Here is a 19724-nt window from a genome sequence, read left to right as displayed (position 1 = left end):
TTTAACCTGTCAAACCAGTGAGTAATGGGATTTCAGTCCTGCGTTTAGGAGGTGACTGATGGGTATGGATAGCGGTAAGATGAGCACGAGAGACTCAAGTAACCTAAATTATAAAGGGACTTGAAGAGAACCAGCAGAGTGAAATGTGAACCCTGGCGGTACGACGCCTTGAGCTTTGATAACATTAATGGGCAGAAAACGCTGTCGCCTTCTAAAGTGTTTTTCGGGAAAAAGCTTTTAGGTTTAACCTAAAACCACATCCTGTTAACTCCATTTTTGGATGAGAAATAGACCGCGCAGCTTTGATATGAGAGGAACAGGAAGGTAGGGGATGTCTTTTATATATCAGGTAGATGAGTACCGGGTGTCTGACTTTGGGCATTGCTGCCCTCTCATTAATCCACAGACATGTAGTCTACATCTCAGTCTCCTCTGATTGAGTACCTTCTCACAGTGCAGATTTCTGTTTGACTTAAGAGGCAATTCACTGATCAAAGCGCTAAATGAAGGTTTAATGAGAAAGACTTTAGATCAATGGAATGAGATGTAGAAATAAGAGACAAGAGGAGGGGAAAGGTTGGAGGGATGGGTGATGTGCCTTTGTTGGCAAAAAGCTTCACTGTCCTTGACTTCACGGACGATACTGTCATCTTTGTAAAATAATGAATGCACTGATTGCAGCATTTGAGAGTCTGAGAGAAGAGTCAGAGTGTCTGAGTTTACAGTTGTTCTCGATCAACACTAAGGGCCAGGATGTCCGTGACTTAATGCACTTAGTCATTAAATGCGAATCTGTGGTGAAAGTGCTCATTTTGTGGAACGAATCACTTAGTTCGGCAGTGACTTTCTTGTCTCTGGATCCTCATCCTTTGAAATCAAGAGACACCTGGAGCTTATGGAGTCATGACATCACGGGATAGAGGTTTTTGGTAGTGTTCGTGGTCCTGGTTGTGAGACTTTGGCATTGGCAGTGACTTGCAACTTGCAACAATTACTGGGTGTCTTTGTTAAGAGGAGGATCATTGGTACAGCTGAAATGTCTTTGTGTCAACTTAGGGCAGGTCATTCTCATGAAGTGTTCATGAAGACCAATTTGTATAGAATCCACGTAATTATCAGTGGTGAGGCTCCAATCAAATGCCAAAAGCAAATACGGCAGATCATGTGGCCAAAAAAACCCTGCAGATATTCCTGTTATTCTTATTCTAACCCTGACCATTGTTTCTAAGGGCCCTGTCCCACTGGTGTTTAGGAGGATTTGCGGATGGAATGCGCACAAAAGTGGCCCACATCCGCCAAACAATCGCAATAACCATGTAACATTCCTGTATAAGTCGGCCTCCATCCGAACACGTCCGTGATCATCCGCAGAGGCACGCATGTACGCAACAAGGATTTTTGAGTGGCTCAAAAATCCTGCTGCGGATGAGAGCTGCATCACTGCCTGAACACATACTGAAGACATACGCAGGGCATACACAACCAACGCGCCGCATATCCCCTGTCATCCGCTGATATCCGCAACCGACGGGTTGGCGTGGGTTGGCGTGGCTTGGCGGCGGACCAGGACAGCGTGCAAAACAGATATGACGCGTGCCCAGCATGGCCACATCACGGTCGCAAATGGTATGTCGCGCATGCAGACAGAGTGGGCACGGATGAAGCGAGTGCATCACGGCCGCTGTGCCCCTCATGGGGGCGCCTCCGCGGTCGCCTTCGCTTCTGTTCCCTGTTATATCCGCTTTTCTTCCTCATGTATTCGCTGATCCACCCCGGGACATTTGTCATTTCCACCCACCTTTGTTGCGGACGCTCAGCTTTTGTCTCCTCATTTCATGCGCAAATCCTCCTAAACGCCAGTGGGACAGGGCCCTAAAATATCATAGATTTCCTATTAAACACACCGGTTCATGAGAATACATTACTTGCAGAGACTGAAATGCGGAGTACCACTTGAACATGAGGGAACGTCAGCTACAACATTTTAGCCATGTGGTGCAATTCTGTGGATGAGAGTTGCAGTTGTGTCAGTTTTGCCAACCCAACAACTGGAAAAGAACAAGGGGGTGCCCATTTTCCAGATGGCTCCAGCAGATAGATGGTTCCTTTTGATGGGTGGGGATGGACCGGTTATCAGCCTGGGTGGTAGCCATATGCTCCCAGAGATGACATTACCTGATGGGTGATAAACAGTTGCATCCTAATATTGGCTGGGAGGTGATGGTCTTGTGGTTAAACATTACGCTTGGGACCAGAGAATCCTCAATTCAAATACCCACCAGAATGGAAAATCATTAATGCCTTGTTTACACTGAACTTAGATCTATATAAGACCTACAAGTTCGTGACTTTTGTCAACTCTCACAAGTCTTGGCTGGTCTCTGTTGTGATCTGTTATTTGCGTTTACACCAAGCTTGCATTGTGATTGAATTGTGCAAGTGAAAATTTTGTTAATATCCGCGATCATTGATGCAATCCCATGCAGAGTCAATTGAAAGTCTGTTACGACCCATAGGATCGTGTTGACAGTGAGCTGAGACATGTTAGAGTTTATCAAGACCAATTATGAGACCCATGTATCTGTTAACTGGTCGCACAACTTGTGCAAGTGTTTTAAGCAGTTCAGTACACTCGTGCACCTGTTGGAGACCGAGGGGAAGAGATGGAGAGCCATGGTGACCAAGAGGGATCCTTTTTCTGACCATGTAGACCCCATTGTGACCAGGCTGCAACCCCAGTGGGAGTCAGTGAGAGTGCCAGTGAGCACAGGTCGTTTTTAAATTGCAATTCGGTCGTGGACTCAGTGTGATAAACAGGGAGTAAGGACCCTTCATCCCCCAGTTGATCTCCATGTCAGTTGAGCACCTTGCGTGTCAGCACCCAACCTTGAGCTTCTGCTTCTGATGGAAAAGTGCTGCATAAATGCAGTCCATCGATAATAAACCTGCCACGATTATCTACCTGATTTGTGAATTAATAAATAAACAGATGAGCATCAGCATGGCACAACTTATGTTTACTTGTGAAAACAACTTTGCATGCGAGTCATATGGCTCTCTTCCCATTCCTATATAACGGGATGAAAGCGACTTTATGCCATAAGCAGATTTGTTTTGGTCTGCGCAAATGTGAAGAAGGCCAAGTGTGGGGAAAGTAAAGAAGCCATCAAAGGCAGTAACTACAGCTTGCAATAGCCTGCAGAAAAGAACGGGAGATGGGCGGCAGTCAAAATGAATAGGAAAGGAGGGAGATAGAGGGAAGGAAGGGCAGGCATGGAAGTCGAGCACCACATCAAACAATTTATCACTCTACCAGTCACAACATGCCTGGCCCTTGCCTTTCCCTGTGCTACCAACAAGTGCTGTAAAGCCACATCAAACGCGTGCTCTCTCTCCCTTAACCTGACTGTGTTTGTGTTTAGAGTCTTGGTTTGTTCTTCTAAGCCCTATAAGTTGTCATAATTCTAATGTGCTTACCATAACTGGCTACACTCCATTTCTCAAAACATTTTAGATATGAGCATAGATCAGAAATATGCTTCTTCTTCCTGCCTTGGAACATCATCATCTCCAGAAATGGTCAGCAGGTTATAAAAGCTGGCTTTAGGGCAGGAATAACTTCCTCAGAGGAGTTACAAGGCAACCAAACGTCTCCATAAAGTGTCACAATATGAGAGTAATGCAGAAAAAAATGGAGGAAAAAAACAAGATCAATGGGGCTATAAAACTCTGGGAGGACTGGTTTTGGACAAAGTGTGCAGGTGGAGCTGCATCCAATAACCCCAATGCAGGAAATCATCAGCATCGGCATGTGTTGAGCTGTTCTGACAATCAGCCCAACACTCAAATGGAATTCTCCCAACATCACGCTGCTCTTTAAAAAAAAAATGGCGTGATTGTGACTCAAAGCGTCCTGCGTGCGTATCCGGCGAACATTTTTACTTTCATCATCATTAGCTCATGTTTCATAGGCTGCAGCTGCAAGTATTAACAAAGAAAACAGCGAGCGTTCAAACGGCCGGTGCAGGCGCACGTGCTCATTGCTGGCTTTGCTTGTAAAAAGAATCAGGTGAAGCCTGACAGAGAGATGTATCCCTCCAGGAACTACTTACTGCACGCTCAAGCAGCTACACAACCATGTGCACATCCACACTAACCTCTTAGGGCATAATCTGTGGGTAGCCTTTGTTAAATGAGAGTTCGCCGGATTGTTCTGAATGGTCAGAACGGATATGAGCCAGTGTGCTCGAAGGTGTTGAGATCTTGCTGCGGCCGCTGTGCTTTCATCAGCTCTTGTTTAAGGCTGTGAATCAGAACTTACCAAACTGTTGGACAGAGGAAGGTTGTGATCCTGTATCATAGATACAAGCCAAAGAGATTGTTAAGGTGCTGGTTTTTCCTATTTTATTATCTTATGGGTAGAAATGATGTGCTTACCTTCGACTAAATGAGTTATCAAAGTACTTTTTGTATGGGCTCACAGTAGAGGAGGGATTGGAATTGGACTGACAATATGTTGACCTGGGTTAGGTTCCCAGTCACGCTACCTCTCTGTGTCCTTGGACAAGACAGCTCATCTGCATCGTCCAAATCCACCCAGTTGTGAGTACCAGCCTTGGCTGGGTAAGTAGCCTATTCTGAACTGGCATCCCCCCCATCCAGGGGGAATTCTGTCAGCAAAAAGAAGCCAACTGGACCGAGGGATTCCTATTATTGGTGCATCTTGGAGCTTCATCCTTCTGTCCATCCACCAGTCATACATCTGATCCTCTGAGAGCCTTCCAAGGTTGGAGATATGAGATCTACAGCGGAACTGTAGAAATCTGTAGCATGCCAAGGAATTTATGCCCCATGTCCATGTTGCGTTTCATTTTTTTTCTGAGTATCAGTCTTTTTTTCAGTCATTCTAAATGAGAAGGGAACACATGCGGCCACTCAGAATCTACCAAAATAAAGACCAAAAAAAGTAATCTCTGATAGCAAATTGAACTTGCTTTGTTGTTTGCACTGGGTGAGCCCCGCCTCCATTGACAAAGCTGAAATAGATGTGAAGAAAGCATTTGTGGGTGCTCACTCAGTGGTTTTCCACCAGAAAAAATAAAATAAAATAACAATAAAACACTGTATTCACACAGGTCCTAAGAAAGCACAATGTAGACAATAATCGGGGAATGTTCCCTTGAATAACTGATCTACTACAACACTGAATTGTCCTTTGAGCCACTGGTTGTTGTGAACACTGGACACGTGTGACATTTCTGTCTCTACATGTTTGACATCATTGAGCTTTTGTTTTATTTGTTATTTTGTTACTGACACTATGGATGTATAAAGTAAAGTAAAGCAGATGGTCGCTCCACTGAGTCTGGTCAACTTGATATTTCTTCCTGTTATCAATAACACCCGAGGGAGTTTTTCCGACCACTGCTGCCAAATGTGCTCGCTCAGGGAGTGGATAAGGTTAGATCTTACTCATGTAAAGCACTCGTGAAATCACAACTTGTGCTGTGATTTGGTGCTATATAAATAAATTGAATTTAACGTTATTCTTAATTCTTATCTGCTTCATGATAAGTAATCCAGAGATAACAGCAATAGGTCTCAGGGTACATTAATAAGTATGCCCTCAGAAACTTGTTTTATTATGTATTGGCACTTATAACTAATAAGTGTTTTAAAAAATCTTCTGAAGCATTGTATGAGCATAACACAGGTTTCCTATGGGTGGCTATGAATGTCTAATTATGTAACATAACCTTATTTATTACGCTATTATTAACATTTATAAAGTCTTATTAAAACATAACAATCAGCCTCTTATAAGGGTTTTGTCACTAATTAACTAACCTTTTTCACACATACGTTAATTAAAGCATTACCCTGATTCATAGTTGACGCCTGAAACTGCTTCATAACGCCAGAAGCAGCAAATGTTCCTCCATGTGGGACTGGAGTTACGTCAGGAAGGGCATCTGGCGCAAATGTTGTGCCAAATCTCAAAGCAGATCTCTACCAGATCTGCTTTCATGCGCTCATAGTGACCCTGAGCGAGCGAGGGTAGCCGAAAGCAGAGGAAACAACAAAAAAAAAGAAAAGGAAAAGGCACTCAAATTAATTAAATAGATACATAATACCACTTATTGCTATAAAGAAAACAAAATATGAATCTGTACTCTTTTTTATTATTTCCCTCAGTTGTGTCCTGAAGTTCTTTTGTAGTGTGCCTTTGTTTTGGCAAACACATGCTTCTACTTGTGCAGTGCTCGAGCCGTCCAGCTGAAACGAAGTCAAGAAGGTGCAAGAAAGCAAAGTTTTGGATGCTAAGCACAGAACCTGCTCTCCAAACACTTTAAGACCATATATATTCACTCTCAGTGTGAATATCAAGTTCCCTTCATTTCTTTTTTGTGCAGCCGCCCCAGGATCTACTTGTGTGTTGCTGCAAGCACTTTCTTGGTAGGAGAGATCAGAGGCAGGCCAACCATTAATCCCTGTGACGGAGGTCTGCACGTCAGCGACTCTTAGAATGACTGCTTCATGTCATCTGTGAGTTGCGACGATGGAGGTTCATTAAAAGGGCGGGTTTTCTACTCACAGTTCTGACAGCAGGTGCAGTTTGTGGAAGGCTCCGGGTTGGATCTCACTGATGTTGTTCATGCTCAGATCCCTGGAGAAAAAGAAAAGGATGGTGTCACTATCAATCAGCATGACTTTAACAGTGTGCTCTGAAGGTCACCGGGTCACGTAATATTACAAATGACAACATGTTTTGCACGTAGTGCTCAATCTTCTGTGAGGAGTGAGATGCATGGAGAGGTTAGAGGGTTACGTGGAGGGTTTGGAGGCAATGAAGAAGAGGGAGGAGTGGGAGATGGAGAAAAGAATTTTCCCCAATGAATCATTGTTGGGCAGCTGTAATTTCCTCCTCGTCCCAGTGACTATTTCTCCTTTTCCAGATGTCTTACTCTACCTTCCCTCAGATCTGACCCCACAGCCTCCCTTCATATCTTTCTCTTTCTGGCTACGTCTCTCTCTCTCTCTCTCTCTCTCTCTCTCTCTCTCTCTCTCTCTCTCTCTCCCACCCCTGTTCTTTGTTTCTCCCCCAGGTTTTTCCAGAGACCATCTCCTTCACCCTTTATAATCTAGACACACTCCATTCCTCTCTGATGCACGCAAATGTGTGTGTGCGCTGGGGGGTGAATCAGTGTTGACACAGCTGCATTGTGGTCCAAGAAGATGAGGTGCAGGATGCTCCCATGCATGCATGCATGCATGCACACAACGCACATACCTGCCTGGTTTTTGGGATGGTATAAGGCCGTCTGTCAGAGAAAATGCATATAACCTTGTGGCTCCAGTTGTGTAAGGTCAACTCTTTGATAAACACAATGAAAGCAAGAAGGCATTACATCACCCCTTCTTTACTTTCACAGCCCTTGGGGTCTCACATGAGTCTTCAAAAGTGAGACTCGCATGTGCGTGTGTGTCTGTGTGCATATGACACTAACCATTGCTCATAAAGCCAGACCACCGGGCGAGCAAGTATAAACTGTGCTCTCAGAAGCCCTTTGCAATTGGGAGTTTTGACACACTGGCTGTTTGTTTGTCAAGTCAGCCAGAATGACGGGGCCTGGATGGATCCTTCCTCAGGCTGTGATCTATTGTCAGCTGTTTGGAGATGTAGAAAAAAAAATACTATACAGTCATTATGATCGACAGTTTAGTGTTGATGAGCAGCACGTCATATTCAACGAGAATGGCAAGAGCTTGGCAACAGCCTAACCTCAATGTTGGAAGCATATCCTCACACGGTGAGGAGGGTTGTTTATTGCTTTGACATTTTTGAGTTTTTGGAACGTTAACTACAGGTCAGATAATTGAATACAGCGTGTGCTATCAATTTGCATACATTAATATCACCTCATGACCATCTCCACAGTGGTCTACCTGCAGAGCATCAGCAGAGCTCAGAGTCGCTAGTCAAAGGCAAAACATCTAAGGGCAGTCCGCTGTGGCTGATTTTTGATACCCGATTATGTACATTTTTGCTGCAAAACAAACAAACAAAAATGGATACCCAGTCAGGACCTGAAAATGGGTGTAATCTGTGATAAAAGCAATGTTTAAGAACATTGTGCACTGCAAAAGCGGTCCCTCTCAAAATAAGGCAAATAATCTGAAATCTAGTCAAGTTGTCTTGTATTAAGACAATGTGGCTAGACAATTTGAAAAATGTACTTGATTAGAATTCTCAAAACTAGCAAAATTTCTTGGCACTGAATAATCAAAATGTGCCTTAAAACTAGACAGAATTATTATTTTAAGATTAGTGTCTGTTTTAAAATAAGGACAACAATCTTGTTCCTTTGCTTGGATGATTTGAAATTCATTGCCTTTCCTTGTTACTGGTTAAATACAGCTTGATATTAGCTGGAAAAACCTAAAAAGTGACAAACATTTTTATCTTACATAAAACAATGCTTGACAAGATTGTTTTTCTATTTAGACAAAAATTAAGTCAATTTTTCTTTAAACAAGTCTTTTTTTTTTACTTTCTTAGATGTCAGTTTGGGTGGCGGTCGAGGGCTGGTGGCCGGCGGCCCGGTCCATGCTCACAGCCCCTGGCTGTTGGGACGTGGAATGTCACCTCGCTAGGGGGGAAGGAGCCTGAGCTTGTGCGGGAGGTTGAGCGATACCGACTAGAGATAGTCGGGCTCACCTCCACGCACAGCTTGGGCTCTAGTACCCAACTCCTGGAGAGGGGCTGGACGCTTCATTTTTCTGGCGTCGCCCACGGGGAGAGGCAGAGAGCTGGGGTTGCATTGCTTATTGCTCCCCAGCTCAGTCGCCAAGTGTTGTAGTTCACTCCGGTGAACGAGAGGGTCGCGTCCTTATGCCTTCGGGTTGGGGACAGGTACCATTGTCTCGGCCTATGGGCCGAGCGGCAGTGCAGAGTACCCGACCTTCCTGGAGTCCCTGGGAGGGGTACTAGATAGCGCTCCGACTGGGGACTCCATTGTTCTCCTGGGGGATTTCAACGCCCACGTGGGTGGCGACAGTGAGACCTGGAGGGGGGTGATCAGGAAGCACGGCCTCCCCGATCTGAACCCGAGTGGTGTTCAGTTGTTGGACTTCTGTGCTAGTCACAGTTTGTCCATCACGAACACCATGTTCGAGCACAAGGGTGTCCATAAGTGCACGTGGCACCAGGACACCCTGAGCCCGAGGTCGATGATCGACTTTGTAGTCGTATCATCTGACCTTCGGCCATGTGTCTCGGACACTCGAGTGTAGAGAGGGGCAGAGCTGTCGAATGATCACCACCTGGTGGTGAGTTGGATCCGCTGGGAGGGGAGGAAGCCGGTCAGACCTGGCAGGCCCAAACGTATCATGAGGGTCTGCTGGGAACGACTGGCGGAACCCTCTGTCAGCGAGGTCTTCAACTCCCACCTCCGGGAGAGCTTCTCCCAGATCCTGGGGGAGGTTGGAGACATGGAGTCCGAGTGGACCATGTTCTCCACCTCCATTGTCGATGCGGCTGCTCGTAGCTGTGGTCGCAAGGTCTCTGGTGCCTGTCGCGGCGGCAATCCCCGAACCCGGTGGTGGACACCGGAAGTAAGGGATGCCGTCAAGCTGAAGAAGGAGTCCTACTTATCTTTGTTGGTAGGTGGGACCCCAGAGGCAGCTGACAGGTACCGGCAGGCCAAGCGTGCCGCAGCCCGTGCGTTTGCAGAGGCAAAAACTCGCGTCTGGGAGGAGCTCGGGGAGGCTATGGAGGAGGACTATCGGTCGGCCTCGAAGAAATTCTGGCAAACCGTCCGACGCCTCAGGAGGCGGAAGCAGCTCTCCACCAGCACTGTTTATGGTGCGGGTGGGGATCTGTTGACCCTGACTGGGGATGTTGTCGGGCGGTGGAAGGAGTACTTCGAGGATCTCCTCAATCCCATCGTCACGTCTTCCGAAGAGGAAGCAGAGACTGGGGACTCAGAGACGGACTCATCCATTACCCAGGCCGAAGTCACCTAGGTGGTTAGAAAGCTCCTTGGTGGCAAGGCTCCTGGAGTGGATCAAATCTGTCCTGAGTACCTTAAGTCTCTGGATGTTGTGGGACTGTCTTGGCTGACACGCCTATGCAACATCGCGTGGCGATCGGGGACAGTGCCTCTGGATTGGCAGACCGGGGTGGTGGTCCCTCTGTTTAAGAAGGGGGACCGGAGGGTGTGTTCCAACTATAGGGGGATCACACTCCTCAGCCTCCCCGGTAAGGTCTGTTCCAGAGTACTGGAGAGGAGAATTCGACCGATGGTCGAACCTCGGATTCAGGAGGAGCAGTGTGGTTTTCGTCCTGGTCGTGGCACACTGGACCAGCTCTACACACTCCATCGGGTGCTCGAGGGTTCATGGGAGTTCGCCCAACCAGTCCACATGTGTTTTGTGGATCTGGAGAAGGCGTTCGATCGTGTCCCTCGGGGCACCCTGTGGGGAGTGCTCCGGGAGTACGGGGTCCGGGGCCCTTTGCTAAGGGCTATCCGGTCCCTGTACGACCACAACAGGAGCTTGGTTCGCATTGCCGGTAGTAAGTCAAACCTGTTTCCAGTGCACGTTGGCCTCCGCCAGGGCTGCCCTTTTCACCGGTTCTGTTCATTATTTTTATGGACAGAATTTCTAGGCGCAGCCAGGGTGTAGAGGGGGTCTGGTTTGGGAACCACAGAATCTCGTCTCTGCGGTTTGTGGACGATGTGGTTCTGTTGGCTTCGTCAAATCAGGACCTTCAGCGTGCACTGGGGCGGTTTGCAGCCGAGTGTGAAGCGTCCAAGATGAAAATCAGCACCTCCAAATCCGAGGCCATGGTTCTCGACTGGAAAAAGGTGCTTTGCCCTCTTCAGGTCGGTGGAGTGTCCTTGCCTCAAGTGGAGGAGTTTAAGTATCTTGGGGTCTTGTTCACGAGTGAGGGACGGATGGAGCGTGAGATCGATAGACGGATCGGTGCAGCATCTGCAGTGATGCGGTCGCTGTATCGGACCGTCGGGGTGAAGAGAGAGCTGAGTAGGGTGGCAAAGCTCTCGATTTACCGATCGATCTAACTTCTGATCCTCACCTATGGTCATGAGATTTGGCTCATGACCGAAAGAACGAGATCGCGAGTACAAGCGGCCGAGATGAGTTTCCTCCGCAGGGTGGCTGGGCGCTCCCTTAGAGATAGGGTGAGGAGCTCGGTCACCCGGGAGGAGCTCGGAGTCGAGCCGCTGCTCCTCCACGTCGAAAGGAGTCAGTTGAGGTGGCTCGGGCATCTTTTCCGGATGCCTCTGGACGCCTCGCTGGAGAGGTGTTCCGGGCATGTCCCACTGGGAGGAGGCCCCGGGGAAGACCCAAGACACGCTGGAGGGACTACATCTCTCAGCTGACTTGGGAATGCCTTGGGGTTCCCCCGGAGGAGCTAGGGGAGGTGTGTGTGGTCGGGAGGTCTGGGCGGCTTTGCTTGAGCTGCTGCCCCCGCGACCCGACTCCAGATAAAGCAGAAGAAAATGGATGGATGGATGGATGGATGGATGGAGATGTCAGTTTTTGCAGTGTGTGCAATCTCCAAACTTTTAACCAAGTTTAAAAACATAAATTTCCCTGCTGTTGTCAGGGTCAAAATAGAATTAATGGAGTGAGTGAACGAGTGCACAATTTTTATAAGTAACTCTGTAAAACTACTGAATATTCAATTGTGAAATAGTACTGGGTCCAGTTTTGGGCCATGTTGGCATCTTTTAACATGCTCAGTGACAGTAGCATCAAATAAAGACAGACAGACTTATGTTGTTTGCTTGCGAAATGTTGGTGCTAAGTGCACAGGATTGATGGCCACTAAGGTCACTAAGGTTGGCTATTTAAAGTAATCCTCAGAATACTGGACAAATTAAAGCTATGCCAAGACTGCTTTGGGGTATTCTTGTGGTTGCCCTGGCAAGGCTGGTGTTGTAGAGGAACAAAGCTGGTTGATCACAATCAATACTGAGCAAAATAATGTAAAGTAATCTGGTGTTTTGTTACAGGTACACAATCCGAATGTTCCGCCGGGGTGTTACTTTTTGATAAGCCTTATTTGTTGTATTCTCAGATAAAATGTTGGTTGAGTCACAGTCAACAAATAAATAAATATGGCAAATTTTGTCAAAGAAAAGGCATTTGTATGACAAGGTTATTAAATTTATTCAGTGCTGAATGTTAAACTTTAAAGAGAAATTATTCAGAAGTACATATTGTAATCCTTGATGTGCATCATTTCCTACTTGCATATTGTATGAATTATTTATTTATGCTTCATCAAGAGGTTTTTCTTTCTTCTGTGGAGTAGTTCACATTTAATGGCATTATGATACTCATCTATAGAGCAAGGAATTTCTGTGTGTGGGTATGTGGCTCATATATCTCCCTAACTGTTTGTCAGATCGACCTCAGCTTTTGGATATGGCTTGCACATGGCACAATGATGTGTATCCTTTACTATGAAAATTTTGGATTCATTTTCAAAACCTTTATTTTGACATTGTAACTTTAGTACTTCCAAGATGGCGCCCTCCGTGGCATTTCTATCCTGCAAAACCTCCATTTGTATCCAGATTTCTATCAAATTTTGTTTCCACGTTCCGTCTATTTTGTCATATAAAACCGCTAACTTATATATATATATATATATATATATATATATATATATATATATATATATAATGGTTTTATTTTGACATGAAACACGCTCCTCTCATAACGTGACCCTGTGCATAAAATCAAGTGCACCCTCTCTTCTTCTGTGGCGTTTAATGGCAGCCAGCATCCGTATTGTTGCATTGCTGCCACCTTCTGCATCAGTCTGTTATAGCAGTACTAAATGCTCTCGGTCCAGTGTCTTTCAAGTATTTAAAAAGCTGATACTTCCCCTCGCACTTGACTGTATGACTAAAATACTTCCTACAGAAACTTCTTTCAGGCCTTACAATTGATTTCCTTCAGTTTTTACTATTTAATAGATAAACCATTTAAAAATGATGAGATATAGTTTGTAAAATAAAATATTTTGAGAGAAAATTATAACACTGTGCTAAACACATTTAATTACAGCTATATTCATTTGTTATGATTTTAATTATTTATATTACAATTGGTGGGATTTGAAAGTGCTGCATTCTGGTGATGGCATTTCAGTTCAATTCAATTGGTCTGGTGGTGGTATTTGGCATTACTATGCAGTACAGATCTGGTGATAGTCTTTTAAATTTATTAAAATTAAGATTTATTTTCAGCTCCTAATTTTCTGTAGGAATACAAACTTGCTACGGGCATTGCACTAGTTTTTAACAAAAACAAACAATATAATGCAATACAGGCACTACAATATCATGATGCACGGTGTATCAGTGCTTTCTTTTCGGAAATATCTGTGTGGTCTAATAAAGTTGTTCATTTAAGAATGTAAAATGTTTCCTTAAGCGGACTCCATCACAAGATCACAATTTACTGTGATGGATGATGGAGAGCAACCAGATTCTTTTGACAAAGAATGACAAATTCAGTAAATGTAAAGTACGTACTTTGCAAAAAAAATTGCACCCTGTAATTTTTAGACAGATGCAGTGATTAGTTTTTACATGTCTGTGTTGCAATGGAAACTCTAATTTGAAATGTTTAAACATTTCTGTTCATATAAATAACAAATGTGATTTTCATTAAAGACACTAATCCATTATGAAGTTATTAACCTTGTCAAATCTAACAAAGCTAACTTGGATACTTTGTACGTGTACTTCCCAGTGCCTGACAACACCAAGATATTTGATCACTCATAATACAAGCAGGGGCACAAAAAGCATGCAACAGCCGTGTGAGTCATCAAATTATTTGTTTGTGATTCAGAGACACCATAGCATATGGGTCTGTGTGGCCGTAATATCTGATCAATTCTGTCCAAAACTGAGCCAGTTTATCCTTGACTAATACACAACACTTCTGCCATGTGTAATCTTTATTGCTTCCAAATGGTTTAAGTTAAATAGTTATGACACTCAATTAAATTCAGTCAAATGTATTTACCCAGGGTCAAATCATAACATAAGTCAGCTCAAGGCTCTACACACAAGCAAGATGTAGACCTTAAATACCCCATGAGTAAGCAGATTGGTGACAGTGGTACGGAAAAACTCCCTCCGCTGTTTTGATTACAAGAAGAGGATCCTCAAGCAGATCAGGCTTAGTGCTGTGACCATCAACTTTGTCGATTCCAACAAGACAGAACAAAATCACGGTTCTCAGCAGGAAACCGATGGATTGCCTACTCTGAGTAGGGAATGAGGTCTTGCCCCAAGTGAAGGAGTTTAAGTACCTTGGGGTCTTGTTCACGAGTGAGGGGACAATGGAGTGTGAGATTGGCAGGAGAATTGATGCACCAGGGGCGGTATTGCATTCGCTCGACCATACTGTTGTGATGAAAAGGAAGTTGAGCCAAAAGGCGAAGCTCTCGATCTACTGGTCAGTCTTCATTCCTACTCTCACCTATGGTCATGAGGGTTGGGTCATGACCGAAAGAACTAGATCACGGGTACAAGTGGCCAAAATGTGTTTCCTTAGGAGGGTGGCTGGTGTCTCCCTTAGAGATAAGGTGAGAATCTCGGTAATTCATGAGGAGCTCGAAAGTACAGTCACTGCTCCTTTGCATTGAAAGAAGCTAGCTGAAGTAGTTTGGGCATCTGGTAAGGATACCCCCTGGGCGCCTCCCTAGAGAGGTGTTCCAGGCACGTCTATCTGGGAGGAGACCCCGGGGAAGACCCAGGACTAGGTGGAGAGATTATATCTCCACAATGAGCTGGGAATGCCTCGGGATCCCCCAGTCAAAGATGGTCAATGTGGCCCGGGAAAGGGAAGTCTGGTGTCCCTTGCTGGACTTGTTGCCCCCGCGAGCCGATCTCAGGTAAGCGGCTGAACATGAGTGATGAGAACAAAATCACAACAATAGATTGTCAGAACATGCAGTGACAGAAATGATGCCACTTATCAACCACATATAGTTAAGTGTTCACAATGATGGACAGTTGAAAAGACAACTGGGGGTGAAGACTGGAGCCCCACAAAGACAGACTGCATTATTAAGCGAATGATTTTATTGATACCAGATCAGTCACTGAAATCAGACATTCCTCAGTTATCACCCCAACCTGATGCCCTTCCAACACCACCCTCAAGTTCAAAGTTCCATGGCATCTGGCCTTTCAAGGTCACCCAAGTTCAAAGTTCATGTAACTGGTTGAAAGGTGATATATGACTTTATATTAGTGTTTAATAGTAACAATAATTGTATCTTTACCAAATTCCTCAAAATAGCCATTTTAATTCCCCCCCCCCCCCCCCTTTGTATATCACTCTGGTATGAGTCACAGCTGGCTCGTACCACTAACAATGACAGTGATAGCAACAGTAAATGTGACACATAGCAACAAAAACAATGTCTGCAACAACAACAACAACAACAAGGACACCAACACAATCAGAAACAGAGAAACAAACAAATCAGGAAGGCACTCATGATGACAATGACAGTTATAGAAATATGCAGTTTTACATCAGTTAAATGGGTATATTGAGTAAACATATGTCATATGAATGAGCATGAGCATATGTATATGAGAGCTATATAAATCTACATGTAGAGTGTGGTAGATATAATGAGATGTGGGGTAACATGAAAGATTGTTACAATTTGCATCAATGCCACACTGCCCAAGCTAGAAGCACAGTCCCTCATCTATGCCAAGCACCGCAGGGCACAGAGTACCCCCACCCCCATCTTAGAGAATACGTGTAGCAATATGACCGAGTACCCTGTATCAAAATCCAAGAAGCAACCACAAGGACTGAAAACAAAACTACCCCACAAAAACTTAGATTAAATTGTCATAAACTTTGTAACCCCTAAAATCTAAACGTGTTTCTTCCTGTTGGAACTACTACACTAATCCAACAAGTGAACTCGATACATGAAGGTAGCAAGCATCACCTCGAGGAGATGGAGGAGCAGGGGAACAAGTCAGAATAAATGCATTAATAACATTATTTTCCATATGTATTTTTTATTTCTTATTAGTTCTTATTTGTTTAGTACTTTCTGAACTGCAAACAAAATGTACGAGGGCTGACTGAAAAATTTTGAGGCCAGCCAAGAAGAAACCACAACTGAATTAATGTAATGCTTTATTTTTCCAACATAATCCCCATGTGAGTCCACAGACTCTTTCCAGTGTTGCTGCAGTGACTTATCACTGTTCTCATAGAAGGTCTTATCCTGGAGCTCAAGGAAGTTATATACTGCAAGATATGACATCATTATCAGTATTATAATGAGTTCCAGCAAGCTGCCTTTTCATGTTTGGAAACAGATGGAAGTCCAAAGGAGCCAAATCAGGGGTATAAGGTAGGCGTGGAACAAGTTTGAGGCCACATTCATGAATGACAGACACTGCAATACCCGACATGTGGACCGGAGCATTGTCCTGGTGAAACAGGACACCTCTTTGAAGCATTCCACACCAGTTCTGCTGTATTTTCTACTGTAGTTGTCGCAAAATGGGAGCATAATAGCCCCATTGATCATTTGTCACTTCTGGAGAAAGTCCACCATTATGATGCCCTCAGCATACAAGAAGACAGAGGCCATGATCTTTCCAGAAGATGAGACTGTTTTAGCTTTCTTAGGCAGGGGAGAACCCTTGTTTTCATTGCTTTGACTGTTGTTTGGATTCTGGTTCAAAGTGATGGGCCCAGGTCTCGTCCATGGTCACGAATCATAGCATGAAGTTATCTGGATCTGTCTCAAAAGGCCGAAGATGGTCCCTGGACATCTGGAACCTCATACGTTCCTGATCAGCCATGAGAACCCTTGGGACCCATCATGTTGAAAGTTTTGTCATTCCTAGTTCTTCCGTCAGAACCGCATGAACTCTTTCCTGGAAAATGGATATAGTACTAACTATGTGATGCTCACTTACTCTTCTATCAGCAAGGACCATATCATGGATCACAAGATTGGGATTCTCAAGAAAAATATGGGTTTCCACACCCTACTTTTTCTGGGTCAGGCTCAAAACATTTCAATCACCCCATATACTGTATGTTGAAAGGAAACTGCTGTTTAGTTTTATTTGTTCATTTGATTATTCATGTGCATCATGATTATCATCTGAGCTTGCCATGCTAAACCTTTTAGGAAACATCCATGTTTACTCTTACAACATCTTCAAAATTCAGAAAATTAGCTCTGTTTTCCAGGATATGTGGAGACAAAAAAACAAGCCAAAGCTAAATGCATATAATAGACACATAATAAATGTTTATGAGTTCAATGGTATGAATCGTTCACTGAATTAAATATTTGTTACATTGAAATAATGAAAAAACATTCATTATTTGTTTTGTATAACGGCTAAAATAGACCTTTGTCATTTTATATTTTATTACTTTACAAACAACAGAAAAGGGACTTACATTTTGGTGTGCGTCACTGGTGTTTTGACATCAAGTTCAAAACAAACTTCAAAGAGGAATCCAAAATTGTTCTCAGTCAACTTGGAAAAATAGATAGTTCAAAAATAATTCTGATGATGTAGTCTTTGATGCCGTACACTGACTTTGTGTACTTCCAAAAAAACAAAAACTTTGTGTACTTCCTCAGTCCAGTAAATTGCATCAGAAATGTGTCCAGCTTTTCATCTTAACAGCACTTCATGCCTCCAGACGGCTTATGTCGTAGTGGATTTGTTTTGTGTTAAAAAATTAGCACCATCAATGAGCTCCTTCAAATCATCGTCTGTCAGCAAAACAAACTCCACCATGTTTAGCTAAACCCCGTCCCCACTAGTGGGCGGTGGTCCCAGTGTGCAATGGTACAAAACGTATGGAACCAAATTTACAGGGTAAATGGAACCAAATGTCACGCTAAATGCAACGGAACACAACTAGGGCGAATAATCTATGTCATGTGACATACAAAACACCAATCAAATGACAAGGATCCACTGAGCCATTATATAAATATGGTTAGTGGTTAATGGTAGCTTCAGCTACATGTTGAGGATTTTATCAGTTTAGCATTATCACAGTTATTTTTAGCCAGTTAGCAGATTAGCGGCTATAAAAGCTAACTTTTATGTTAGCTGTGCCCACCACTGCCAAATTGTATCCAAACCCTTTGAGTTGTTTTGTTTCCACACAGGGACACACAGGACTGAAAATGATCCCAAAGCATGCGCTACCACACAGGGTGTAAAATGAATTGTCAAACCCTGCTGATTTTCTTACAAACTGCAGTAGACACTTGAAAACAATCATGCATTTTTATACATGAAAAAATGGCTCCATGTTCCACATGAATTGGAAATCATTATTTTTTAAATCAGTTTTCGACCCATTTGTCACAATACTGTAAAGTAACATCATTTTATTGCTTTTTTTCAGTTCATCAGCTAAATACTCCTGCAGATGTGGGACTTTTGGTCTCCTGTTGCATAAAAGTGCTGTGATGAAGTCATGCAACCTATATGCTTCATGTTTGTACCATTTTTGGCTCCGTCCACACTCGCTCCAGGGTGTAATTTAGGAACAAATATAACTACGTAAGCACCGTACTGGTTGATCAAAGTCAGTCGTACATATAAACGATAACACGGTTGCCATTGGAGATCGCACAGCCAGCAATAATAACAAAACAGCCGTCACAAAGGAGACCGAGTGATGTCACATGTGACATATGGAAGAAGCGTGAAGCGTTCGTACCACACACGCTCACCTCAATCCTTTCTTTGTCTGTGTGCTCATATTTTACTGGCAAAAATATTTATGGGAACATTTTGGAGGGATAATTGAAGCTAAGCAGCGCACACATACGCACTCACACGTTGCTCAGCTTCTGGGGATGCGCCCATGGACGGAGACAACGCTCCATTATCTGTTCCTGATTAAAGAAGCCATAAACAAACGTTGTGTGAAGTCCATAACAGCGGCCTCACTCAGACAGAATAAACACACAGCAATCGGGGGGGGGGGGAGAGCGAGAGAAAATGTTTAAAAATAAAGACACACATTGGTGAGTCATGGGGAAAAGGTTGAACGCAGCTCGGCTGTGTGCTCTCCAACCAGCTCGTCGGGAAAGTGGAGCAAGAGAGAGCAAGAGAGACATTTCTGACGTGCAGGCCAAGGCCTCCGCTGACAACTTGACGTATCGTTGGAAGACGCAGCGCTGTGGCTTGTTTTTAAAATCAAATAACAGCTGTGGCTTTTTTAAACCATGATAATTATGATTGATGACTACCACATGTGCATTGTGTCGGCTGGCTCTGTGACGCGCTGATATTTTCAGCGCAAATAAACTGCCACAAAAAAAAAAGAAGTGAGTGAGAGCTTAAACATTCTACAGCGTACAAGAGCTTTGCAATTACACAGAGCGTTTAAGCATCCCGCTTTTATGGCAGTCTGACTGTGCACGTGCGCACGTCTGTGTCTGTGTGCTGTTTTTCCCCACTTATAGGTGGCTGCTGTGTGTGTGGTAAGATGTCTGTCACTCATTTTCACACCGCTATTGTTTTCCAGCGAGGTTGCAGATGTGGCGAGTCCATTCGCTGGTTGCGCTTTCATCACGTCTAATAACGTAAGGCGTTGGGCCGTGGACAGGCATCGCTGTGGAGCTACAGTATGTGTGT

The 19724-nt window shown here is 44.2% G+C and overlaps 1 protein-coding gene across 1 annotated transcript in view; it reads right to left on the bottom strand.

Annotated features, from left to right (window-relative positions):
* LOC117512436 (leucine-rich repeat-containing G-protein coupled receptor 6) overlaps positions 1 to 19724 on the bottom strand; it is a 148279-nt gene that overhangs the window by 67556 nt on the left and 60999 nt on the right. Inside the window, exon 2 of the mRNA XM_034172508.1 lies at positions 6596 to 6667. Coding sequence (XP_034028399.1) covers positions 6596 to 6667 — 72 coding nt within the window. The remainder of the gene's footprint in view (positions 1 to 6595; positions 6668 to 19724) is intronic.

The sequence above is a fragment of the Thalassophryne amazonica genome, chromosome 6 (genome assembly GCF_902500255.1).
Source record: "Thalassophryne amazonica chromosome 6, fThaAma1.1, whole genome shotgun sequence".
Classification (NCBI taxonomy): Eukaryota; Metazoa; Chordata; class Actinopteri; order Batrachoidiformes; family Batrachoididae; genus Thalassophryne; species Thalassophryne amazonica.
This window is presented reverse-complemented; position numbering and strand designations above follow the sequence as displayed.